Genomic DNA, 27954 nt, shown 5'->3' on the forward strand with positions numbered 1-27954 from the left:
TGGGAGATAGGGCGGTATATAAATTTAAACAATAAAAAAATAATAATAATAATAAAAAGGGGAAAAATTCACTTAACAACTGCCTAACTTAGCAGCAGAAATTTGGGGTTGAATTGTGGTCATAAGTCGAGGACTACCTGCATAGTATAATAAGCTAGGTCCATGATGGCGAACCTATGACACGAATGTCGGAAGTGGCATGCAGAGCGATTTCTCCAGGCATGCCAGCCGTTGCCCGTTGCTATTCCAGGTTCTGGCGCGCCGGCCAGCCAGGTGATTATAAAAATTAAAAAGACATTTAAAACTGTTTTAAGTAAGCCCCCTCCAGATAGAAACCCCATTTACACGCCTTTGTGAGAGACCCAGATGGGTGGCAGAATGCAAATGAAGTAACAAAGAAACCCCACTAAAATATTCTGATACTATTTGCACATTTTCTTCTTGTGCCATATTTGTCATCGTACGTTGGCGCTCCTATTTTTATCAACAGCTGCACAAAAAAGTGCTGCTGAGTTTTGTCCAAACCGGTCCCTTAGATTTTGAAGCCACGATGTTCTCCTTCTGCCTGGACCTCATTTGCCTTCAATCTTTCCTTTGAGGATTAATTGAAGTGTGGCATATTTTTCTGGGTGTCGCGTCACATGTCCAAAATATTCCAAGTTGCGCTTTTTGGATGGTTTTGATGATTTTCCTTGGCTTTCCCAGTTGGCTTATCACCTCCTCATTTCTGGTTTTGTCAACCCAGCTTATACTTAAATCCACATTTCAAATGCTTCTATTTGCACCGAACAAATTTATTCATTTAATTGTGGGATAGCAATAGCACTTATTTTATTTATTTATTTATTTATTTGCATTTATATCCCACCCTTCTCCGAAGACTCAGGGCGGCTTACACTATGTCAAGCAATAGTCTTCATCCTTTTTGTATATTATATACAAAGTCAACTTTTATTGCCCCCAACAATCTGGGTCCTCATTTTACCTACCTTATAAAGGATGGAAGGCTGAGTCAACCTTGGGCCTGGTGGGATTTGAACCTGCAATAATTGCAAGCAGCTGCTGTTAATAACAGACCCCTTATATATATATATAGGCCCTTGCTTAGGCTTATATACCCCTTTACAGCTCTCTCTAAGTGGTTTTACAGAGTCAGCATTTTGCCCCCAACAATCTGAGTCCTCATTTTAACGTCCTTGGAAGGATGGAAGGCTGAGTCAACTTTGAGCCTGGTCAGATTCGATCTGCCAAATTGCTGGCAGCCGGCAGTCAGCAGAAGTAGCCTGCAGTACTGCACTCTTACCACTGCGCCATCGCGGCTCATGTTTATATACGACCCACTTCACAGAGGTTATGTGGTTTTTTGCTATTGTTGTGATTTTACTGCTTTATCCCAAGCAAGTGGCGTAAAATAAGATAAAGGTAAAAACCAAAGTTTTAAACTACTATAATAACGATCACTGTTTCTAGTTCAGCACCTTAACTTCTACCCAACCAAATGGAACGAGATAGGGCAAGCAGAGTTTTGAACGACTGTAATAACGATAATTGCCCCTTAAAATTCCTCCCGGCAGTGGGTGATAGAATAGAATAGAATAGAATAGAATTTTATTGGCCAAGTGTGATTGGACACACAAGGAATTTGTCTTGGTGCATATGCTCTCAGTGTACATAAAAGAAAAGATACGTTCATCAAGATACAACATTTACAACACAATTGATGATCAATATATCAATATAAATCATAAGGATTGCCAGCAACAAGTTATAGTCATACAGTCATAAGTGGAAAGAGATTGGTGATGGGAACTATGAAACGATTAATAGTAGTGCAGATTCAGTAAATAGTCTGACAGTGTTGAGGGAATTATTTGTTTAGCAGAGTGATGGCCTTCGGGAAAAAACTGTTCTTGTGTCTAGTTGTTCTGGTGTGCAGTGCTCTATAGCGTCGTTTTGAGGGTAGGAGTTGAAACAGTTTATGCAGGTCCTCATTATTTTTCTGCAGTTCTAATTATCCTCTGAAGTCTGTGTTTTTCTTGTTGGGTTGCAGAACCGAACCAGACAGTTATAGAATAGAATAGAATAGAATTTTATTGGCCAAGTGTGATTGGACACACAAGGAATTTGTCTTGGTGCATATGCTCTCAGTGTACATAAAAGAAAAGATACGTTCATCAAGGTACAACATTTACAACACAATTGATGATCAATATATCAATATAAATCATAAGGATTGCCAGCAACAAGTTATAGTCATACAGTCATAAGTGGAAAGAGATTGGTGATGGGAACTATGAAACGATTAATAGTAGTGCAGATTCAGTAAATAGTCTGACAGTGTTGAGGGAATTATTTGTTTAGCAGAGTGATGGCCTTCGGGAAAAAACTGTTCTTGTGTCTAGTTGTTCTGGTGTGCAGTGCTCTATAGGGTCGTTTTGAGGGTAGGAGTTGAAACAGTTTATGTCCAGGATGCGAGGGATCTGCAAATATTTTTCTGCAGTTCTAATTATCCTCTGAAGTCTGTGTTTTTCTTGTTGGGTTGCAGAACCAAACCAGACAGTTATAGAATAGAATAGAATAGAATTTTATTGGCCAAGTGTGATTGGACACACAAGGAATTTGTCTTGGTGCATATGCTCTCAGTGTACATAAAAGAAAAGATACGTTCATCAAGGTACAACATTTACAACACAATTGATGATCAATATATCAATATAAATCATAAGGATTGCCAGCAACAAGTTATAGTCATACAGTCATAAGTGGAAAGAGATTGGTGATGGGAACTATGAAACGATTAATAGTAGTGCAGATTCAGTAAATAGTCTGACAGTGTTGAGGGAATTATTTGTTTAGCAGAGTGATGGCCTTCGGGAAAAAGCTGTTCTTGTGTCTAGTTGTTCTGGTGTGCAGTGCTCTATAGCGTTGTTTTGAGGGTAGGAGTTGAAACAGTTTATGTCCAGGATGCGAGGGATTTGCAAATATTTTACATTCTTCTACACCATTACTAAATTTACCTAGTTAAAACAGTCTTTCAAAAATCCAGAGAAATATTTCTCAAGAAGATTTGCCTGAAGGATTTTTGCTACTTGGGGCCTAAAGCAGTTGCCAACCTTGGCAACTTTTAAGATTTGTGGACTTCAACCCCCAGAATTCCTCAGTCAGCCATGCTGGGAGTTGAAGTCCACAAGTCTTAAAGTTGCGAAGTTTGGAAATGCCCCCCCCCCCGGCCTAAAGGGTTTTTAACAGATTAACAGAGTTGGAAGGGACCGTCTAGGTCATCTAGTCCAACCCCCCTCCCCCCGGTTCAAGCAGAAGACCCTACACAATTTCTGTCCAATCTTTTCTTGAAAGGCTCCAGTGATGAAACTCCCACAACTTCCGAAGGCAGCTTCTGTTCCGTGGGTGGATTGTTCTCACTGTCAGAAAATTTCTCCTTATTTCTAAGTTGAATCTCTCCTTGGTCAGTTTCCATCCGTTATTCCTTGTCTAGCTTTTGGGTGCTTTGGAGAATAGTTTGACCCCCTTCCTCCTCTCTGTGGCAGCCCCTCAAATATTGGAAGACTGCTATCCTGTCTCCCCTGGTCCTTCTCTTCACTAGACTAGCCAGGCCCAGTTCTTGCAACCATTCTTCATATGTTTTAGCCTCCAGTCCCCTAATCATCCTGGTTGCTCTTCTCTGCACTCTTTTCAGAGTCTCACCATCTTTTTTATAGTGTGGTGATAGTGGTGAAATGTAAAATTTGTTACTACTGGTTCTGTGGGCATGGCTTGGTGGTGATGGTGGGTAATGTGACTGAGTGGGCCTAGCCAACCCTGCTGATTCGGCCAAAGAGGTGGTAAAAAAATGCTTTTAAAAGTCTCTGAGGATCCCAGCTGAGCCGCGTGATCATCAGAGGCTTTTTTTCACTTTTAAAAGCTTTTTTTTGGCCGAAGAAAAAATGCTTTTAAAAGTAAAAAAAACTCTGATGATCGTGTGGCTCAGCTGGCCATGGGGGTGGGGGCAGGGATTTTTGCTACCAGTTCTCCGAACAACCCACCACCATCACTACCGGATCGAGTGATCCGGTCCCAATCGGGAGCATTTCACCCCTGTGTGGTGACCAAAACTGGATACAGTACGCTAGGTGTGGTGAATGATCCTTATTAATTTGGGTAAAACCAACGTTGCTATCGCTTGATTGTATTGAATAAGACTTTCCTGTTGTGCCTTATTCCTGATGATTAGGCTGTCTTTTTTTTTATTATTATTAAAAAAAAATGTTTTAATTCCCACTAGGAAAAAAAGAAGAATGAAGAGAAAGAGAGCGAGACAACCGAACCGTCTTTGCGCAAAAAGATTGACAAAGAAGCTTTGCGGGAGAACAGCACGCCTAAAGAACTTGTTTCAGAATCCAGGGCCTGCCCTCAAACCACCCGGAAGGAAACCGGGAACAAGGACCCCAAATTGCCACTGAGCGTGCTCACTCCTGAAAACGAAGGTCCCCCAGCAACTCCCCAAACCCAACCTCCCTTGGATGCAAAAAATTTGCAGGCGGAGAAAGACGCAGCAACGGTGGACAGGCGGGATCTCGAGGAAGGAGCGGTTAAGGACAAGAGGACTTGTGACTCGTCGAAAAAAAACATTCCACCCATGGAAAGTGCACCCCATAGTAGCCCTGTGGAACATCCAGCTGCTCCTACCTCCGAAAAAGTCCATGCCCTCGTCTCTGTTCCTCAAACGGAAGTGAAAACACACGTGGAGACCCCCGTCTTTAAAAAGCTGTACCCCGAACTCTCGCCGTTGTTATCTGAAGGACTGCCGGATTTTACCTTCCGGCTGCCGCATCGTACGGAGAGATTGTATCCTGAACTTCCAGTCGATCCCGAAGCGATTCCTTTTACCAAAGAGCAGCTGAAGGTTTTCGAGCCCTGTTCCTGGCTGGGGAACGTCGAGGCTTACGTGGAGGAATTTGGCAGCAGGGCCTACCAAGACCGACACGAGTTTTATGAGCTGGTGTTGAATTACTGCCGATGTCGGAAACAGTTGTTGCTAGCTGAAGCCAAATTGCAAAGCCTTTACCTGGATTGCGAAAGTGTCAAAGAGCGCCTGTGGACTTTCACGGATAAGCAGCAGAGTGCCCAGGTGGGGGTTAGGGAAGCTGGTTTTGGACAGAATAACAGACGAGTTCGAAGGGACCTTGGAGATCTTCTAGTCCAACCCCCTGCTCAAGCAGGGAATCCAATACCACTTCAGACAAATGGGTTGTCGTTAAAATCCCAGGGTTCAGATCAGGGGTGAAATACTTCCGGTTCGCACTGGGGCGAACCAGTAGCGATAAAAGCTACCGGTTTGGGCACATTGCTAATAAAACAAAGGTACCGGTTTGTCAGAACCGGAAATCCTGCTTTCTAGCGAATCTAAATTGCGCAACATAGCTGTTCCCCCCACCCACCCCCGCTTTCTACTTACCTTGTTAAGCCTCCTTTTTCCATGCGAAGTGCGTTTTTGGCGTGCACTGTGCATGTGCATGCATGTAGTGTGCATTTGGGTGCACAACATGCACACGCAGCATGCATTTGGCATGCACTGCGCATGCCCGTATGTGCAGTGTGCTTTTGGCGTGCAACATGCATGCGCCCGCACCGCCCATTTGGCATGCACCTCACATGCGTGTGTGCACTGCACATGCGTAAGTCCGCCGCGTATTTGGCGCACACTTCATGCGCAGGCAGCAAACTGGTGGCAATCCATGGAGGATTTCACGGGTGGTTCAGATCACGGGTGTATGAAAGGGTCCCATTCGACAATCTGCTTTGTGGTTCTCAAATTTTAATGCTAAAATTCAGCACAGTTCCCCCCCACCCCACCCCCTGGAAACTCAATTTGTCTTTTGTGTGAAAGCCTTGAGGTAGGGGTGAAATCTAAAAATTTCCCCTACTGGTTATGTGGGCGTGGCTTAATTGGTGGGCGTGGCTTGGTGGTCAGGTGACCCGGTGGACGTGGCTTGGTGGTCAGGTGACTGAATAGGCATGGCCAATAATAATAAATAATAAAAATAATAAAGTATATAAAACTTGCAAGGGCAATGGTCTATCTTCTTTAAAAATAGAGGCACCGGTCTACTAATTGCCTTTTTTTGGGAGGCACCGGTCTACCTTCTTTAAAAATAGAGGCACCGGTCTACCAATTGCCTTTTTTTGGGAGTGCATCGGTCTACCTTCTTTAAAAATAGAGGCACCGGTCTACTGCCTGCCTACAGCGCTGATCAGCTGTAGTACGGCTCTTTGAAGTGCTGCGGCAGTCATTTAAGGCCGTTTGCAGCTATATCACCACAGAGAGCTACTAATTGCCTTTTTTTGGGGGCGCACCCGTCTACCTTCTTTAAAAATAGAGGCACCGGTCTACTAATTGCCTTTTTTTGGGAGTGCATCGGTCTACCTTTTTTAAAAATAGAGGCACCGGTCTACTGTCTGCCTACAGCGCTGATCAGCTGTACGGCTCTTTGAAGTGCTGCGGCAGTCATTTAAGGCCGTTTGCAGCTATATCACCACAGAGAGCTACTAATTGCCTTTTTTTGGGAGCGCACCCGTCTACCTTCTTTAAAAATAGAGGCACTGGTCTACTAATTGCCTTTTTTTGGGAGCGCACCCGTCTACCTTCTTTAAAAATAGAGGCACTGGTCTACTAATTGCCTTTTTTTGGGAGTGCACCGGTCTACCTTTTTTAAAAATAGAGGCACCGGTCTACTACCTGCCTACAGCGCTGATCAGCTGTAGTACGGCTCTTTGAAGTGCTGCGGCAGTCATTTAAGGCTGTTTGCAGCTATATCACCACCGAGAGCTTCAGGGACAGAGAAGAGGAACAGCGAGGGGTGGGCGGTGGGGCGGGGGCATGGATTTTTGCTACCGGTTCTCCGAACTACCCGCCCCCATCGCGGCCGGATCGTGTCATCCGGTCCGAATTAGGAGCATTTCACCCCTGCCTTGAGGACTTGGGTGTTACAGGCAATCCTTGACTTAAGACCACAACTGAGCAATTTTTTGTTGCTAATCAAGACCGTTGTTAAGTGTGTTTTGCCCCATTTTGCGAGCTTTCTTGCCACCGTTGTTCAGTTGAATCTCGCTGCAGTCGTTAACATTAGTATCACGGTTTTTTTTTTTTTGGTTTTTGTTTTTAAATTTACATTTATATCCCGCCCTTCTCCGAAGACTCAGGGCGGCTTACAGTGTGTAAGGCAATAGTCTCATTCTATTTGTATATATTTACAAAGTCAACTTATTGCCCCCCCAACAATCTGGGTCCTCATTTTACCTACCTTATAAAGGATGGAAGGCTGAGTCAACCTTGGGCCTGGTGGGGCTTGAACCTGCAGTAATTGCAGGCTGCTGTGTTTTAATAACAGGCTTCTTACAGCCTGAGCCACCACGGCCCTGTTAAGCGAATCTGGCTTTCCCATTGACTTGGCTCGCCAGAAATTTGCAGAAAGTGATCCCATGACACAGGGACCTTGCAGCTGTCCTAAGTACATGCCAGTTGCCAAGCTTCCAGATTCTGATCATGTGACCATGGGGTGTGTGTGTGCTGCAGTGCTTGGTAAGTGTGAAAAACAGTCATAAGTCCCTTTTCTCGGTGCTGTTGAGACTTCGAATGGTTACTAAAACGAATGGTTGTAAGTCAAGGACCATCTGTATTGGGGTTTAATTAATAAAAGCACTTCTAATCCCGAGGAGGCTGTGGATGGGTGAATTTTATATCTTGGTCCTGCCCACCTGAGATCATGGCTTTTGGGTTGATGTTTCTCAACGTAGAGAACTCTGCATTCGCGTTCTTTTTCTTCATCAGTATGGTAGTCCTTGACTTACGACCATAATGGAGCCTGCGCATTACGGTCATAAGATGTGCCGGTGGTAAAGTGGGTGGGGTCCAATCTAATTATATGACCATTTGGTGGCAGTTATTAAGTGAATGTAGCAGTTGAGAAGTGAATGTGCGGTCATTAAGCAGAGATTTAACTCTAGCTGTTAAGCGAATCTATTGCTACTGTGGGTTGTTTTGACCAAGAACCAGAAGTAGACTACTGATAAGGTTCAGAAGGGAATTTGTGTGTGTGTGTGTGTGTATCTGGATGGGTATTTATGTATGAATGTATCTGGTTTAGTTTGATCGTGGTAGATCTCTGCTTTCCCCGAGAAAGGAGGACACTGGTGGTGAAATCTGAACCGGTTCGCCACCAGTTCGCTGGCTGCGCATGCGCATTGCATGCCAAAAGGAGGCTTCGGAAGGTAAATAGAACAGCGAAGTGGGGGGATCAGCTGTGCTGTGTGATTTAGATTCACTAGAAAGCAGGATTTCCTGCTTTCTAGCGATATTAAATCGCATGGCACAGCTAATCGTAGGAAATACTGGTTTGGAGGAACCGGTAGCTTTTTTTTTTTTTTTAACTACTGGTTTGCCCGAACCTGTAGGTTGTTTTTTTTTATTGAAAAAGTTTTAAAAAAACAAAAACATTTCCCCCCCCTTTCCCCCCTCCCTCCCTCCCAGAAGACCCCCCCCCCCAGCTTCCCGGGTCAATCACAAGGTATTGTTATACATAAACCAAACATAGAGTAAAATTTTTCCCTTCTAATCCAATTAACCTCATCCAGATCTTTTCATCTCCCAACCCCCTCCCCATTACATAAAATAATACTTCCTAATTATCCAAAGGCAGTCTGATATTTCTTAATCTGATATCTGTTTTGTAGATAATCAATCCATTTTTTCCATTCAATTAAATATCTTTCCTGCGTATTGTCTTTTAAAAAAGCTGAGATTTTAGCCATCTCAGCCAAATTAATGACTTTCAATATCCCCGAACCTGTAGTTTTTATCACTACCAGTTCGCCCAAACCGGTGCGAACCGGTAACCTTTCACCACTGCACGGGTAGCTTATGGCGTAAACAGAAGCTCCACTCCAGGGTGCCAAAACCCAAGAAATGCAAAATGTTCAGACTGTCTTTTCCTAAATGAACTTACTAATTTTATTTTATTTTTATTTGTTAAATTTATTTGCCGCCTATCTCGCTGTGGGGCTACTCTAGGCGGCTTGCAACAATAAAAAGAAAGGAAAAGAGTGTGAATAAAACAAGACGATAATAAACTAACAATAAAATAGAACCAAAAAAAAAGAACACAGTGAAAAATACGACTTGGTCCTTGACTTACCACGGTTTATTTAGTGACTGAAGGTTACAACGGCATTGAAAAAAAATGACTTCTGTCCATTTTTCACACTTACGACCGTTGCAACATTCCCATGGTCACATGATCGGAATTTGGACGCTTGGTCATGTGATTGCCATAACTGTCTCGCTTAGCAGCAGAAATGTTAGGCTCAATTGTGGTTGTAAGATGAGGACTACGTGCCCAACTATATAATCACCGAAACAGAAAGATGGACGGGTAGACAGCAGAGAATGAGGGGAAGGAGATGGGAGTCCACCATCAATCCAGCAGCCCCCTCCCTTTGAACCCCAATGCAATCCATCTGCACCCTAATACAGGAGCTCCGGAAGTTCCTGTCCCAAGTTTAGAAGATTTTGTTCCTTACCCCTAATTCTTGTATTAAAAACATCTCCAAATAAGTTGCATGATGCTCACTTCCTTAATTGTGCCCCGTTGTGAGGAGTTCGACAGGCACCCCTGGGGGTATCTCAGCCCCCTGTCCCAGAGGTGGGTTTCAGCCGGTTCTGACCAGTTCTGGAGAACCGGTAGCGGAAATTTTGAGTAGTTCGGAGAACTGGCAACTACCACCTCTGGTAGTATTGTTTTTTCTGCAGTTCTAATGATCCTCTGAAGTCTGTGTCTTTCTTGTTGGGTTGCAGAACCAAACCAGATAGTTATAGAGGTGCAGATCAGAGGTGGGTTTCAGCAGGTTCTGAGCGGTTCTGGAGAACCGGTAGCAGAAATTTTGAGTAGTTCGGAGAACTGGTAGTAAAAATTCTGACTGGCCCTGCCCCCCATCTAGTCTCTGCCTCCCGAATCCCAGCTGATCGGGAGAAAATGGGGATTTTGCAGTAACCTTCCTCTGGATTGGGGAAGGAATGGAGATTTTGCAGTAACTTTCCACTCGATTGGGGAAGGAATGGAGCTTTTGCAATAGCGTTCCCCTGGATTGGGGAAGGAATGGAGATTTTACAGTATCCTTCCCCTGCCACGCCCACCAAGCCACGCCCACCAGGCCACGCCATGCCCACCAGGCCACACCCACAGAACCGGTAGTAAAATAATTTGAAGCCCACCACTGCCCTGTCCTCTTACCGTTGCAGCTGTTTGTTGAGTGTTTCCCCCCCCACTCTCCTTTGTGTTTCTTTCAGGGTGTCTGTGCCGATCAGTGCAAAGTCTCCGGCTTTCACCGATACCAGACGGTTGAGGTGAACGAAGGCGCTTTGGGGGAATTGAAGAGGCTCTTCGAAGCCCAGACTGAACACCTGCACCAGATCCTCGCTCTGCACTTGTACACCTCGGTGTTGTCCCGCTTGCAAGTCGAGTCTTACCTCTACAACCTGCTGAGGGGCTGTCCCTTGCTAAGGTCGGTGGGACTTCAGCAGCAGGAGTCCGCAGGTGGGTACCTGACAGCCCACTATCGTATTTCTCTGAAAATAAGACCCAACCAGAAAACCCAATCCCTAGCAATGATTTTTCTGGATGCTCATAATGGCTTAGGGCCTGGGTACTTACGGGACCGCCTGCTGTTACCTCATGCCTCCCACCGACCCCTACGCTCACACAGAGAGGGTCTTCTCAGGGTGCCGTCCGCCAAGCAATGTCGGCTGGCGGCCCCCAGGGGAAGATCCTTCTGTGGGGGCAGTGCTCATCTCCGTGTCAAAGCCGAAGAGCCAGCGCTGTCCAAAGACGTCTCCTTGGTCATGTGGCGGAATGACTCAACGCCATACTTATTTATTCGCTGGCTGGCTTAAATTTTATTGGTTTTAAATTTTATTGGTTTTAAATTTTTACTAGTGATTTTTAGTGGGTTTTAGTTTTTATGTTCCAAAGTTTTAGGCCAATTTATGTAATAAGTTTTTTAATTTGTATTTTAACTGTATATTATATTGTTTGTTTTACCTGGCTGTACACCGCCCTGAGTCTTCGGAGAAGGCGGGATATAAATTCAAATAAAAACAAACAAATTTAACATAGTTAACTTAACATAGTTAAGTTAACATAGTTAAGTTAACATAGTTAACTTAACATAGTTAAGTTAACATAGTTAAGTTAACATAGTTAACTAAGGGCCTCTGGTGGCTCAGACTGCTAAGACAGTCTGTTATTAACACAGCTGCTTGCAATTACTGCAGGTTCAAGTCCCACCAGGCCACGCCATGCCCACCAGGCCACGCCATGCCCACCAGGCCACGCCATGCCCACCAGGCCACGCCCACCAGGCCCAAGGTTGACTCAGCCTTCCATCCTTTATAAAGTGGGTAAAATGAGGACCCAGATTGTTGGGGGCAATAAGTTGACTTTGTATATAATATACAAATGGATGAAGACTATTGCTTGACATAGTGTAAGCTGCCCTGAGTCTTCGGAGAAGGGCGGGATATAAATTCAAATAAAAAACAAACAAACAAATTTAACATAGTTAAGTTAACATAGTTAACTTAACATAGTTAACTAAGGGCCTCTGGTGGCTCAGACTGCTAAGACAGTCTGTTATTAACACAGCTGCTTGCAATTACTGCAGGTTCAAGTCCCACCAGGCCCAAGGTTGACTCAGCCTTCCATCCTTTATAAAGTGGGTAAAATGAGGACCCAGATTGTTGGGGGCAATAAGTTGACTTTGTATATAATATATGTGGGTATGAGTATATGCATAATTTTCCTGTTGCTTATCTGTTTTTTCTAACCAATGGTAAAATTTATCCCATATCTTGAAATATTCTGAATCCTCTCTTTCTTTGATCATCAAAGTTAATCTATTCATTCCTGCACAGTCTAAATTTTTTAAAAATAATTTTTCCTTCCAGGGGTAGTTTCTCTGCTTTCCAATTTTGTGCAAAAACAATTCTTGCTACAGTCATTTTTTTTAGTGGCCTTGTAACTTTGAGCAGTCATTAAGCCATGTACAGATATATCCGAACTAGGCTGTGTTGTTTCTCCGTGTCAAAGCCGAAGAGCCAGCGCTGTCCGAAGACGTCTCCTTGGTCATGTGGCCGGCATGACTCAACGCCAAAGGCGCACGGAACGCTATTACCTTCCCATCAAAGGTGGTCCCTATTTTTCCACTTGCATTTTTTACAGGCTTTCGAACTGCTAGGTTGGCAGAAGCTGGGACAAGTAATAATGGGAGCTCACCCCATTATGCGGCACCAGGGATTCGAACCGCTGAACTGCCGACCTTTTGATCGACAAGCACAGCGTCTTAGCCACTGAGCCACCACATCCCTTTTTAGTACCCCAAAATGTTCCCCAAAATGAGACCTAACCAGAAAATACGCCCTAATGCGTCTTTTGGAGCAAAAATTAATATAAGACCCGGTCTTATTTTCAGGAAAACACGGTAGATAGACCAGACCATCAAATCAGACTCCCCTCCCCAATGCCCCCCGAAGGCTAAAATTTCCTTTACAGGTAGTCCTTGACTTTTGCAAAGGTGCTTTTTCTTGCCACCATTGGTAAAGTCAATCATTGCAGTTGTTAAGTTAGCAACATTGTTAAGTTGCGAACTTAACATAGTTAACTTAACATAGGTACCCTATGACCATCATTTGTGTTGTAAATGTTGTACCTTGATGAAGGTATCTTTTATGTACACTGAGAGCATCTACACCAAGACAAATTCCTTGTGTGTCCAATCACACTTGGCCAATAAAAAAATTCTATTCTATTCTATTCTTGTTAAGGTGAAGCTGGCTTCCCTCATTGATTTTGTCAGAAGGTCCCAAAATAAATAATCACATGACCCTGGGACACTGCAATCGATATAAATACAAGCTAGTTGCCAAGCATGTGAGTTTTGATCACATGAGCAACGCTAATCTGAAAAACAGTCTTTTTTTAATTTATTTTATAAACAAACATTTTGTACAGCCAGCTGGCTGAGGAACTCTGGGAGTTGAAGTCCACAAGTCCTAAAGTTGCCATGGTTGGGGACCCCTGATTTAGTCCATCAATCATTCCTTCCATGTGACATCTCGGTGTTTTCTTCATGGCTCCATTTTTTTGTTGTGTCTTCTTTCTTCACTTCGATTTAATCTATTACCATTTTTCACTAGCACAATATTCTAGTTATACCTTTCTTTGCATAATTTTATATTTATTCATTTGTCATGTTTATGTAGTGTATATCGGAGGTGGTCACTCTTTGAGAGGTGTATGCAATGAAATTTCATTTTAATTTATTTTATAAACAAACATTTTGTACAGCCAGCTGGCTGAGGAACTCTGGGAGTTGAAGTCCACAAGTCCTAAAGTTGCCATGGTTGGGGACCCCTGATTTAGTCCATCAATCATTCCTTCCATGTGACATCTCGGTGTTTTCTTCATGGCTCCATTTTTTTGTTGTGTCTTCTTTCTTCACTTCGATTTAATCTATTACCATTTTTTCACTAGCACAATATTCTAGTTATACCTTTCTTTGCATAATTTTCCTGTTGCTTATCTGTTTTTTTTTCTAACCAATGGTAAAATTTATCCCATATCTTGAAATATTCTGAATCCTCTCTTTCTTTGATCATCAAAGTTAATCTATTCATTCTATTCTATTCTATTCTATTCTATTCTATTCTATTCTATTCTATTCTATTCTATTCTATTCTATTCTATTCTATTCTATTCTATTCTATTCTTGTTAAGGTGAAGCTGGCTTCCCTCATTGATTTTGTCAGAAGGTCCCAAAATAAATAATCACATGACCCTGGGACACTGCAATCGATATAAATACAAGCTAGTTGCCAAGCATGTGAGTTTTGATCACATGAGCAACGCTAATCTGAAAAACAGTCTTTTTTTAATTTATTTTATAAACAAACATTTTGTACAGCCAGCTGGCTGAGGAACTCTGGGAGTTGAAGTCCACAAGTCCTAAAGTTGCCATGGTTGGGGACCCCTGATTTAGTCCATCAATCATTCCTTCCATGTGACATCTCGGTGTTTTCTTCATGGCTCCATTTTTTTGTTGTGTCTTCTTTCTTCACTTCGATTTAATCTATTACCATTTTTTCACTAGCACAATATTCTAGTTATACCTTTCTTTGCATAATTTTCCTGTTGCTTATCTGTTTTTTTTTCTAACCAATGGTAAAATTTATCCCATATCTTGAAATATTCTGAATCCTCTCTTTCTTTGATCATCAAAGTTAAATCTATTCATTCCTGCACAGTCTAAATTTTTTAAAAATAATTTTTCCTTCCAGGGGTAGTTTCTCTGCTTTCCAATTTTGTGCAAAAACAATTCTTGCTACAGTCATTTTTTTTAGTGGCCTTGTAACTTTGAGCAGTCATTAAGCCATGTACAGATATATCCGAACTAGGCTGTGTTGTTTCTCTCTGTCATATAATATATGTGGGTATGCGAGTATATGCATAATTTTATATTTATTCATTTGTCATGTTTATGTAGTGTATATCGGAGGTGGTCACTCTTTGAGAGGTGGATGCAATGAAATTTCATTTTAATTTATGCTGATTAGTGTACATTTAATACACTATATTAAATTTAGAATATTGGAAATGCAAAAAAACTCAGGGAACATATTACCATTTATGGTGGATGTGTCCGGCGGCAAAAAAATTCTGGGCAAATATTTAAAAATGGCTAGAAAAAATAACAGAACAACCCGTTGAAAGTAAAGCGGAAACATTTTTACTAGGAATCTTTATGAGAACATAACACCAAAGAAATAAAATATCTGATTTTGCACATTATAACAGCTGCACGAATAGCATATGCACAAAACTGGAAACAGGAAAAGATACCAACAGATGAAGAAGCGATAGGGAAAGTTTTAGAGCGTGCCGAAATGGACAAGTTAACAAAAGAAATTAAAGAGAAAGAAGAGACAATTATTATATAATCTGGAATAAATGGTATGAATGGTTTGAGTCTAGAAGTAAAGGAAAAAAATAAAGGGGAGAAATTAGAATGTACAGAATGTATTAGAAATGTATAATATGTAAATAATAAATATATAAGAATCTAGAAAAGTAAAGCTACTAGTAGTAGATAATTTAATGTAAATAAAGAAAAGGGGATAAGAAAGAAAACAAAATAACAAATGCGATTTGCGGGGAAAGGTATAAAAGTGAAAGAAGACCACTAAAAACATTGTTTAGAAATAGGAAATATTTATATGTTATATGTTGTGCATTTGTCAGATTGTGTATCACATTAAAACAATAAAAAAAATTTTTTTTTTAAATTTATTCTAAGTCTAACTCTAAAACAGGGGTCTCCAACTTTGGTCACTTTAAGACTTGCGGACTTCAAATCCCAGAGTTCCTCAGCCAGCAAAGCCTTAAAGTCTTAAAGTCTTAAAAGTGGCCAAGGTTCGAGACCCCTGCTCTAAAGAAATAGCTGTAAGTCAAGGACTAAATGTCGATGGAGAATCTCAGTCATCCAAAGGTGCTTTTTTCAAGAAGCAACTGGACTTTCTGGTTTTTCTTTGAAGACGTTTCGCTTCTCTATTTAGTTATTTTTTCTTTTTTCTTTTTTTTCTCTTCTCTTTTTTTTTCTTTTCTATATATATATATATATATATATATATATATACATATACATATATATATATATATATATATATATATATATATTTATATATATATATTTGTTTTCTGAGGTTTTCACGGGTGTTTGTATATAGGTCTTTGGTTGTTCGGGTTTTCTCCCGTGTAAAATTGGAAGTGTCTTGGCGACGTTTCGACGAAGTCTCATTCGTCATCTTCAGGCTTCAGCTTCGTGCTTCTGGGAGCAATATATATATATATATATATATATATATATATATATATATATATAAATATATATATATATATATATTTTCTGAGGTTTTCACGGTGTTTGTATATAGGTCTTTGGTTGTTCGGGTTTTCTCCCGTGTAAAATTGGAAGTGTCTTGGCGGCGTTTGACGAAGTCTCATTCGTCATCTTCAGGCTTCAGCTTTGTGCTTCTGGGAGCAATGTGCTTCTGGGAGCAAAGCACGGCTGAAGCCTGAAGATGACGAATGAGACTTCAAAACGCCGCCAAGACACTTCTAATTTTACGGAGAAACCCAATAACCAAAGACCTATATATATATATATATATATATATATATATATATATATATATATTGAAAAAGTTTTTACAAAAAAAACCTCCCCCCCTTTCCCCCCTTCCCCCCTTCCCCCCCTTCAAAAAAACCCCTCCCCGCTGACTTCCCGGAACAAACATAAGGTATAGTTAAAAATAAAACAAACATATGCTAAAAATTTTCCCTCCTAAATCAACTCCTGCATTTCTCATCTAATCCTAACCTCCCCCAATGCAATCAGAAACGATACATCCTAATCATTCAAAGGCAGTTTGATATCTCTTAATCTGATACCTATTTTGGATATAGTCAATCCATTTTTTCCATTCATTTAAGTATCTTTCTTGTGTATTGTCTTTCAAAAAGGCTGAGATTTTTGCCATCTCAGCCAAATTGGCAACTTTCAATATCCATTCTCCTATTGTAGGTAATTCTTTTTTCTTCCAATACTGTCCTATCAGTAATCTTGCCGCTGTTATTAGATTTAAAATCAATTTAGTCTCAAATTACTGTACAGTCCGTGATAATTCCCAGTAAAAAAAATTGCGGCAGGAAGTTTTATCTTCTTTTTCAAAACATTTTGTAAAATCCACCAAATTCTTATCCAAAAAGCCTTCGCTTCTCATCCAAGAAGCTCCTTCAGATCTGGCTAAAGAAATTGAAATCGAACAGCCCTCTTTCAACAGAGGAGGAGGGATACCACATCCTCTATCTCCACTCGACAACGCAGTCCTTTCAGCAGTTCCAAGAAGGCTCCACACCCATTTGCCCCACTCAGGTGACCTTGAGGACCCAGAAAAACCTCCAAGTGGCCTCAACGACTCTCTAAAAGAACGCAAATGACCAGCTGTTTCGCAAGGAGTATAAACCCTCCCATTCCCCACCATCCAGTCAGAGCTGAGGAAGCTTCTTGGATGAGAAGAATAGAATAGAATAGAATAGAATTTTTATTGGCCAAGTGTGATTGGACACACAAGGAATTTGTCTTGGTGCATATGCTCTCAGTGTACATAAAAGAAAAGATACGTTCATCAAGGTACAACATTTACAACACAATTGATGATCAATATATCAATATAAATCATAAGGATTGCCAGCAACAAGTTATAGTCATACAGTCATAAGTGGAAAGAGATTGGCGATGGGAACGATGAGAAGATTAATAGTAGTGCAGATTCAGTAAATAGTCTGACAGTGTTGAGGGAATTATTTGTTTAGCAGAGTGATGGCCTTTGGGAAAAAACTGTTCTTGTGTCTAGTTGTTCTGGTGTGCAATGCTCTATAGCGTCGTTTTGAGGGTAGGAGTTGAAACAGTTTATGTCCTGGATGTGAGGGATCTGCAAATATTTTCACGGCCCTCTTCTTGATTCGTGCAGTATACAGGCCCTCAATGGAAGGCAGGTTGGTAGCAATTATTTTTTCTGCAGTTCTAATGATCCTCTGAAGTCTGTGTTTTTCTTGTTGGGTTGCAGAACCGAACCAGACAGTTATAGAGGTGCAAATGACAGACTCAATAATTCCTCTGTAGAATTGGATCAGCAGCTCCTTGGGCACTTTGAGCTTACTGAGTTGGCGCAGAAAGAACATTCTTTGTTGTCCTTCAAAAAAAACAAAACAAAACAAAACAAGGAAGTCTTGAAAAAACACCTTTGGGACAACCGTGACCTGGATGACTGACAATCTCCATAGACATTTCGTCCTTGACTTACGGCTATTTCTTTAAGACGTAGAATAACTTTATTATCACTCTAAAATGTACACTAATCGGCATGAATTGAAATGAAATTTCATTGCATACAGCTCTCAAAAAGGTCGCCACCTCCAATGTACACTACGTAAACATGAGAAATGAATAAATAAAAAACGATGCATATACTCACACACCCACATATATTATATGACACAGAGAAAAAACAACACAGTCTAGTTCAGGTGTATCCATGTACATAGTTTTATCGACTGCTCAAAGTTACAAAGGTCCTGAAAAAAAGTGACAATTTTTCAGATGACCGATACTGGGTCACGTGATCAAAATTCAGATCCTTGGCAACCAGCATGTATTTAGCTCGCTTGTAGCGTCCAGGGGTCACGTGATTCCATTTTGTGACCTTCCGACAAGCAAGACCGATGCGGGAAGCCAGCTTCACTTAACAGCTGTGTTACTACCTGAACAGCTACAGTAATTCACTTTTTCCCACAATGCCAGGAAAGGTTGCAAAATGAGGCAAAACTCCCTTAACCACTGCCTCGCTTAGCAACGGGAATTTTGGGCTCCCGTTGTGGTTGTAAGTCGAGGATTACCTGTCTTGGGAATTTTGCTGCTGATTTTTTGTGCTGTACTGCCTCCTCCTCCTCCTCTTTTTCCTCCTTCCTTCTCCTCCAATTAAGGGAGTGCCTAAATGAACTGCTTATGAATGTAAATTTTTAGCCCTTTTTCGTAGGCAATAAATTGGCCTTGTTTCCATAAAGAGCATCTTCTTTCCCGTGTTGAGCACATAGGATAGGGGTCTGCAAACTTGGCTCTTTTAAGACTTGTGGACTTCAACTCCCAGAGTTCCTCAGCCAGCTTTGCTGAGGAACTCTGGGAGCTGAAGTCCACAAGTCTTAAAAGGGCCAGGTTTGCAGACCCCTGACATAGGAGATAGCCAAGATTTATTTATTTTATTTATTTATTTATTTTGTCACAACAGTATATATAATTGAGGACCTGTATACTGCACGAATCAAGAAGAGGGCCGTGAAAATATTTACAGATCCCTCACATCCAGGACATAAACTGTTTCAACTCCTACCCTCAAAACGACGCTATAGAGCACTGCACACCAGAACAACTAGACACAAGAACAGTTTTTTCCCAAAGGCCATCACTCTGCTAAACAAATAATTCCCTCAACACTGTCAAACTATTTACTAAATCTGCACTACTATTAATCTTCTCATCGTTTTCATCACCAATCTCTTTCCACTTATGACTGTATGACTGTAACTTTGTTGCTGGCAATCCTTATGATTTATATTGATATATTGACCATCAATTGTGTTGTAAATGTTGTACCTTGATGAACGTATCTTATGATTCTTGATGAATGTATCTTTTCTTTTATGTACACTGAGAGCATATGCACCAAGACAAATTCCTTGTGTGTCCAATCACACTTGGCCAATAAAAATTCTATTCTATTCTATTCTATTCTATTCTATTCTATTCTATTCTATTCTATTCTATTCTATTCTATAAGCATAAGCATGAAAATAACTATATAATATATAAGCATATATATAAGCATAAGTATGTAATAACTATATTAATTGGATATAATGAAACAATAGGATAGGAACGGTGGGCACGTTTGTGCTCTTATGCACACCCCTTAATCTTAATCTTAATTTTAAGATTAAAGATGCTAATCATGTTCTGCACCAAGAATCCCAAATAACCAGCATCACCATAAATGATGGTCTTCCCCACCTCCATGGGTCTCTTTAGAACCATCTCTCCCTACTTTTTTGCAGCTCTGAAGACAGCGGAATCCCCTTCCTCAGATTTGGGGTCCTTGAAAGACTGCATCAGCGTCCTCTTCAGTTTCACCCGTCGAGTCACTGAAGATCCACAGTTCCAGAGTGATGTTCTCTTGTGGCTTCGGAGGCTGGTGAGGAACCTCGTTTTACCGACATTTCAAGTCACAAGTCAGAGCTGGAAGAAAAAAGTGTGGATTTCATTGAGCCTTAGGCCTGGCTGTTGTGACCCAGGCCCAAGTAGGTAGTAGGAAACTCAGTCAGTGTAAAAAGAAACAAACACTTTATTCGAACAGCTGAGAATTAACTCATTCTCAGCGTAGTTCAATTAAATTAAAGCAAATTCCTCTCAATACAGTTCCTCAGTCCTATCACCAACCTTGGTCCAATTAGGCAAACTGCCAAAGGCCTTTCTTGGCAAAAGTTCAGAAGACACCGATACAAAATAAATGCAACAACAAAGCTACCAACGTTGTTTTCCAGCAAAGCCCAAATGCCGTTGCTGGTCTTTTAAGCCTTATGGGAGGGGCCAATCATCTCTTGGCCCTACTCCCGAGTCGTCCTCTTAGCTTTAGCTGCTGTTGCCTTCTGGCAGCTCTGCCACCACCGTCTCCCGGAGGGCTTTACCCCCGTAGCGCCTGGAGAATGTTCAGGAGTGGCCCCTGGGAGGGTCCGAGGGGTCAAGCCGCCCTCAACGAGATGTCGTCTCGCTTAATGTCCCATCTGGGGTGCCACCGAAGCTGTTGTAGAAAGATGAGACACAAGCCATCTCCTCTGGGAAGGAAGGGTTTATTATATGCGCAGGTTCAGGAAACAGAACAAAGCTGAGGGTCTGAACAAAGTCAGGGGATTTCCAGCAAGGCTTTATATACCATTTTGTTACGTGTAGGCTACATATACATTATCTCAGCATGTTACAGTCCATATATGGCTATAATTCCAGGAATTAAACATTGGGGAACTGATACCAGACATAAGGGAGGAAACACAACATGTTCATAACGATATCAGGATGCAGTTATTGCTGGACAAGAGGATATGGTTATCTGAGCTCAGCATATTTATGGGTGCAGCTTGGCCTTACTATGATCATATATCATGCGGAGAAATCGGTTTCCTTAATATAGCTGACAAGGCATTTCCTTATGCAGGCGGAGTTCGCTTGACCAAAGTTTTTCCCAAGGCTCGAGGCCTGCTATGTGTACCTTTGTTCTGAACAGGATTTCGTAGGCCACCTTAGGAACAGGCTCCTCCTGTTCCTCTGCCTCACTACTGTCAGCCTCTGGAGGCTCTGGAGTCCGCACCTCACTCCCCGATGGCCCTGACCCCACCTTAGCCTCCAACGCAGAGCCCTCATCCGGGTTTTCCTCAGCCTCCAGGACTGTCCCATGCTCTTCCTCAGCCTCATCGCTGTCCGACTTTGTTGCCAGCTCCGCAGGCTGTTGCCGGACCACAGCACTGGCTTAAGAGGGGCCTCTCCTTATCTGGATTGGCTGTTGGGACGATGCATCTTCCAGATCAGGGCTCTCCAAACTTGGCAACTTTAATAAGGCTTGTGGGATTTCCTGGCTGAGGAATTCTGGGAGTTGAAGTCCCAACAGTCTTAAAAATCGCCAAGTTTGGAGATTTTCCCCAACCTCAGTGCCTTGAAGAAGTGTGGACTTCAATTCCCAGAATTCCCCAGCTTGGGGGAATTCTGGGGAATTGAAATCCACGCATCTTCAGGTTGCTGCACATGGGAAGCACTGTTATAGCCGAAGAGTGGATAAACTTTAGCAGATGTTTTTGTACCTTTTTTTTTTAAAAAAAAGTACAGAGCATAATTTTGTGTGTCAGAAACACAGCATCCATAGGCATTATTTAGATGACTGTAGAGGCCCTGAGTATTACAGGTTTTTTAAAAAAAAACTCATGAATTTTTGCCATTTTAATTTTTTTTGGGGGGTAGGGTGGGCTTGAGGTTTTTTGAGTGCCTAATTTAAACACAGTTTTTACACAATTCCAGGTGACTTCATGTGGCTTTCTCAGCAAATCTACAAAAGTATCTCAAAAGAGTTTTTTTTCCCAAAAGGCAACTGGACTTTCTTGGGTTTTTTTTCCCCCTTTAAAAATGTTTCGCTTCTCATCCAAGAAGCTTCTTCAGTTCTTTAAAAGGGAACAACCACCCCAGCCCAAGGAAGTTCAATTGCTTTTGGGACAACCATGACCTGGATGATTGAGAATCTCCATAGACATCTAAACACAGGTGGGGTTTCCACTGTCCATTTCCTGAGGTGTCCTTCCGGTTGTAGACTTAGTCTAGTCTACAGCTGTAGGATTTTTCTGCTGGTCTCCCATCTCGGTATTAACCAGGCCTTACCCTGCTTATCTTCCAAGGCTAGATGAGGTTGCCCAGTGATGCTGTAGATTTTTTAATAAATTAATAACAACAGTGGCCCCAAAGGTCCTTTTTCAAGAGACAACTGGGCTTTCTGGTTATTCTTCGAAGACGTTTCGCTTCTCATCCAAGAAGCTTCTTCAGCTCTGACTGGATGGCGGGGAATGGAAGGAGTTATGACAGGTGGTCATTTGCGTTCTTTTAGAGAGTAGTTGAGGCCACTTGGAGGTTTATCGGTGTCCTTGAGGTCACCTGAGTAGTGAAAACTGAGCAAAGAGGTATATGCAGTACAGTGAGTGAGCTGTGTGCAGAACTGTACATTGGAGAACCAAAACAGTCTCTTCATAAACACATGGCACAACATAGGAGAAAAAAGCCATCAGGACAAGATTCAGTAGTCCATCTGCATTTAAAAGACACGGCCAATCTTTTGAAGACAGCAAAGTCCACATTTTTGGACAGACAGGACCGCTGGTTTGAAAGAGGGGTCAAAGAGGCCATCTATGTCCAAACTGAACAGCCCTCTCTCAACAGAAGATGAGAGATACAGCATCATCTATCTCCAGTCTACAAGACACTCCTTTCAGCAGTTCCAAGAAGGCTTCACACCCATTTGCACCACTCAGGTGACCCTGAGGACACAGACAAACCTCCAAGCGGCCTCAACGACTCTCCAAAAAGGATGCAAATGACCAGCCGCCTACAAGGAACATAAACCCTTCCATTCCCCACCATCCAGTCTGAGCCGAAGAAGCTTCTTGGCTGAGAAGCAGAACCTCTTCAAAGAAAAACCAGAAAGTCCAGTTGCCTCTTGAAAAAGCACCTTTGGGACAACCATGACCTGGATGACTGAGAATCTCCATAGACCAGGGGTCTGCAAACTTGGCTCTTTGAAGACTTGTGGACTTCAACTCCCAGAGTTCCGAGGGACTCTGGGAATTGGAAGTCCACAAGTCTTCAAAGAGCCAAGTTTGCAGACCCCTGCCATAGACAATAACAATGGTGCTAATTTTTGACGTGGTCTCCCTCCGTTCCAGGTCTCCATCTTGCAAAGGGTTGCTTCTCCAGGAGACCACCTTTTCCTCTTAAACCACATCCTTCGGTGTCCAGCCGGTGTCAGCAAATGGGCTGCTCCCTTTGTTCAGGTGCGTAGACTTGATTTGCTGTTGTCAGGAACTGTTTCTTAAGCTGCGGCCTTTGCGTGATGGAGGAAATCTGGGTGGTCGCTGGGTGTCCAAAATGAACCAACGGCAAATAATCGTACCCAGGTGGTCCTTGAGTCGCGACCCACCCCCACATCAACCGTCCCATTGGCACAAGCAGTAAAAGGAAGTCCTGGGACAATTATTTGACCAAGAGGAATAACTTGGCAGATAGATCCACATAGGGCACAGAAGAAGCAAAGCTGGCTCTTGAGGTTTTTCGCACGCAAAGCAGTGTAATCAATTTCCCCTTTTCCCCCATTCGGGCCACCCCTTGTCCACGAATCCGGCACGTTCATTTTTTGTTTTGGGAAAACAGTCTGTGCCTTCGGAAGATCCCCACTGTACGGCCTTGAAGTCTCAGGATTTTCTCAAGCTGCCAACGACTCTCCTAAATTCCTCACCTCCCTCCCAGCTCCCGATACACGTAGTTGTCAGGCTGTCTCTGATTATATTTAGGAAAGAATACACCTTGACTTCATTTGAAAATAAAGAAAAGTACTTTTACTAAATACATCCGGACTACAGCTGTTTAAAGTTGAATCTGAGACAAAATAATGGCTAACATCCCATATCCCCTCGTTAGTCCCTCCTTCCCACAAAAGGTCAGGCAGGGCTGGTCCAATGCCAGCTCCTTCTCGCCCCCCCCCCAATCTTTTTCCGCAGGTCTCAGGCAGTTTATCATCTCAGGAATGCAGGGTTCGTTGGAAAGCCCGCACGTCTGGCGTTTATGCTGATTTCAAACCTTGCTCCCCCTCCCTCCTCCTTTTATGTCAGACGACACTCTTAAAGGGCCCTCTTCTCTTAACCTGAATCGGATAGTATACGTTTTAGGTCCATGGCTATTATACATCGACATACTGACATTGTAATCTTAACTGCTGAAACAATTGCACACATGGAACACAAATAAAGCGAAGCTTGGAGTGGAGGCTGACAGGAGTCCTCAACTTACCACCATGCGAGCCAAAAATTTACGTTGTTAAGTGACAGATTCGTCAGCTGAGTTTCGCCCCGTTTTACGACGTTTCTTAACACGTTCGTTAAGTGAATCCCTTCAGTTGTTAAATGAGTCACACGGTTGTTAAGCGAATCTGGCTCTCCCCCCCCCCCGCCCCGGTTGACTTTGCTGGTCAGAAGGTCGCAAAAGGAGATGACATAACCCCGGGACACTGCAACCGTCATACATATGAGTCAGGTGCCAAGCGTCTGAATTTTATTGACGTGGCCATGGGGATGCTGCTATGGTCATAAGTGTGAACAATAGCAATAAGTCCCCTTTTCCAGTGCTGTTGTCACTTTGAGCGGTCACTAAACGAACTGTTGTAAGTCGAGGACTACCTATACTCTTTTTTTTTTCTTCATAAAAAAGTTTTCTTTTTACAATCATGTCAAACAGCTCATCCAATGTACAGTTATATACAATTAGTCGGGCTTGCCCAGTCACCGCCCCCCCTTTTTAACACTCTTCCCTCTTCTACCTTCTTCTACTTTCCAGACCTTCCTCTCCTTCTCTTATCTACATCCTCTCCTCCCTCCACCCTACACTCCTTCTCCCTCTTCTACCCCTCTTCCTTCCTCTTCTCCTCTTTCCTACCTCCTACTCTCTCTTTTCTCCCTCCCCACCGTTCTAAAATGGCAACTGGGCAGATCCATTAATACATTAATTATATTTATACATCTTCAATAATCCCTGTACATTAACCATCACTCCATCTCTACCTCAACCCCCCAATTCCCCTCCTCCTTACCCCCCACCCCGACTTCCCAGAACAAAATGCAGGGTATCAAAACTAACAATCATAATCCAAAATAATTCCTAAATTATAATCTCTAGTCACTCCACACATATAATGAAATACTTTCCTTCTCTTCTGTGGTGAATTCAAACCAGTAACGTTCCAAGATAATAGTTTAATTGCCATTATCGGCCAAAGGAAACTTTTGGAACACCAGCCGCAGATCACATTTTGCTTTAGGCCTTGCTCCTCCCACTGTTTCCGTTGTAGTAGTTGCCAGTTGTTGTTCCTTGCGTTTAGCAGCAGCTAAACCTATACTCAATACAGTTGTATAATTACAAATTTCAGAATTCTGAAAATTAGGCATTTGTTTACTTGAGCTCCAAATTGGTGCTTTTTTAATTCTTCTTCTTCTTCTTTTTTTTTTAAATCACACATCCTAATTTTACCCTTTCTTTTCAGATCCAGATTCTGGGCAATCCATCAGGTGTCTTTCACTTCATGCAGGCCCTCGCTTTGCTCATGTCTCCTGCCAAGTAGGTTCAGAGTGTGAAACGTGTTTCTTGGGGAAGTGGGGAAGAAATAACAGAATAACAGAGTTGGAAAGGGCCTTGGAGGTCTTCCAGCCCAACCCCCTCTGCTCAAGCCTATATCATTCCAGACAAATGGCTATCCAATCTCTTCTTGAAAGCCTCCATTGATGGAGCGCCCACAACTTCTGAAGGCAAGCCGTTCCACTGATTAATTGCCTTCACTGTTAGGAAATTTCTCCTTAGTTCTAAGTTGCTTCTCTCCTTGATGAGTTTCCACCCATTGCTTCTTGTCCTGCCTTCAGGTGCTTTGGAAAATAGGTTTAGTTTAGTTTAGTTTAGTTTATTCAAATTTGTATACCGCCCTATCTCCCTAGGGACTCAGGGCGGTTCACAGGCAGTTAAAATACATATAAATACAAGATAAAATGTCCGTTAAAAAACTTATTAAATATAGCCCGATAATTAAAACAATATATATAAAACCCATTTAAAATCTAAATTTAAAAAATTTAAAAAACCTAATCCAGCCCTGCGCAGACAAATAGATACGTTTTAAGCTCGCGGCGGAAGGTTCGGAGGTCCGGAAGTTGACGAAGTCCTGGGGGGAGTTCGTTCCAGAGGCTGGGAGCCCCCACAGAGAAGGCCCTTCCCCTGGGTGTCGCCAGACGGCACTGCCTAGCCGACGGCACCCTGAGGAGTCCCTCTCTGTGAGAGCGCACGGGTCGGTGAGAGGTATTTGGTAGCAGCAGGCGGTCCCATAGATAACCCGGCCCAATGCCATGGAGCGCTTTAAAGATAATTACCAGCACCTTGAAGCGCACCCGGAAAGCCACAGGCAGCCAGTGCAGTCTGCGCAGGAGAGGTGTCACGTGGGTGCCATGAGGCTCCTCTATCACCCGCGCAGCCGCATTCTGACTAACTGCAGCCTCCGGATGCCCTTCAAGGGAGCCCCATGTAGAGAGCATTGCAGTAATCCAGGCGAGAGGTCACGAGGCGTGGTGACCGTGCATAGGGCATCCCGGTCTAGAAAGGCGCAACTGGCGAACCAGGCGAACCTGGTAAAAGCTCTCCTGGAGCGGCCGTCAAATGATCTTCCAAAGACAGCCGTTCATCCAGGAGGACGCCCAAGTTGCGCACCCTCTCCATCGGGCCAATGACTGCCCCGACAGTCAGCCGAGGACTCAGCTGACTGTGCGGGATGCCGGCATCCACAGCCACTCTGTCTTGGAGGGATTGAGCTTGAGCCTGTTTCTCCCCATCCAGACCCGTACGGCTTCCAGGCACCGGGACAGCACTTCGATGGCTTCGTTGGGGTGGCCCGGTGTGGAAAAATACAGCTGAGTATCATCAGCGTAAAGCTGGTACCGCACACCGAAGCCACTGATGATCTCACCCAGCGGCTTCATATAGATGTTGAACAGGAGGGGCGAGAGAATCGACCCCTGCGGGACCCCCACAAGTGAGGCGCCTCGGGGCCAACCTCTGCCCTCCTGTCAACACCGTCTGCGACCGGTCGGAGAGATAGGAGGAGAACCACCGATAAACGGTGCCTCCCACTCCCAATCCCTCCAACCGGCGCAGCAGGATACCATGGTCGATGGTATCAAAAGCCGCTGAGAGGTCTAATAGGACCAGGGCGGAGGAACACCCCCTATCCCTGGCCCTCCAAAGATCATCCACCAACGCGACCAAAGCCGTCTCCGTGATGTATCCGGGCCGGAAACCGGACTGGAACGGGTCTAGATAGACAGTTTCCTCCAGGTGCTGGGGAAACTGACACGCCACCACACTCTCAACAACCTTCGCCGCAAAGCGAAGGTTGGAGACCGGACGATAATTACCTAAAACAGCCGGGTCCAGGGAGGGCCTCTTGAGGAGGGGCCTTACCACCGCCTCTTTCAAGGCGGCCGGAAAGACTCCCTCCAACAAAGAAGCGCTCGTAATCGCCTGGAGCCAGCCTCGTGTCACCTCCTGAGTGGCCAGTACCAACCAGGAGGGGCACGGGTCCAGTAAACACGTGGTGGCATTCAACCTACCCAGCAACCTGTCCATGTCCTCGGGAACCACAGGGTCAAACTCATCCCAGACAATGTCACCAAGACCGCCCCCAGACGCCCCCTCCGGATCCCCGCAATTCTGGTCCAGACCGTCACGAAGCTGAACGATTTTATCGTATAGATAACCATTAAACTCCTCGGCACGTGCCTGCAACAGGTCATCTCGCTCCCCCTGGTGAAGGAGGGAACGAGTCACCCGGAACAGGGTGGCCGGGCGGTTATCTGCCGACGCAATGAGGGACGAGACTTAACAACGTCTTGCATCCCTCAG

The 27954-nt window shown here is 43.3% G+C and overlaps 1 protein-coding gene across 1 annotated transcript in view; it reads left to right on the forward strand.

The window, feature by feature from the left end:
- EPG5 (ectopic P-granules 5 autophagy tethering factor) overlaps positions 1-27954 on the forward strand; it is a 163142-nt gene that overhangs the window by 14641 nt on the left and 120547 nt on the right. Inside the window, exons 2-6 of the mRNA XM_058171212.1 lie at positions 4280-5125; positions 10340-10586; positions 19773-19909; positions 23190-23297; positions 25556-25629. Of these exons, the coding sequence (XP_058027195.1) occupies positions 4280-5125; positions 10340-10586; positions 19773-19909; positions 23190-23297; positions 25556-25629 (1412 nt within the window). The remainder of the gene's footprint in view (positions 1-4279; positions 5126-10339; positions 10587-19772; positions 19910-23189; positions 23298-25555; positions 25630-27954) is intronic.

This window comes from Ahaetulla prasina, chromosome 2, assembly GCF_028640845.1.
Source record: "Ahaetulla prasina isolate Xishuangbanna chromosome 2, ASM2864084v1, whole genome shotgun sequence".
Lineage (NCBI taxonomy): Eukaryota > Metazoa > Chordata > Lepidosauria > Squamata > Colubridae > Ahaetulla > Ahaetulla prasina.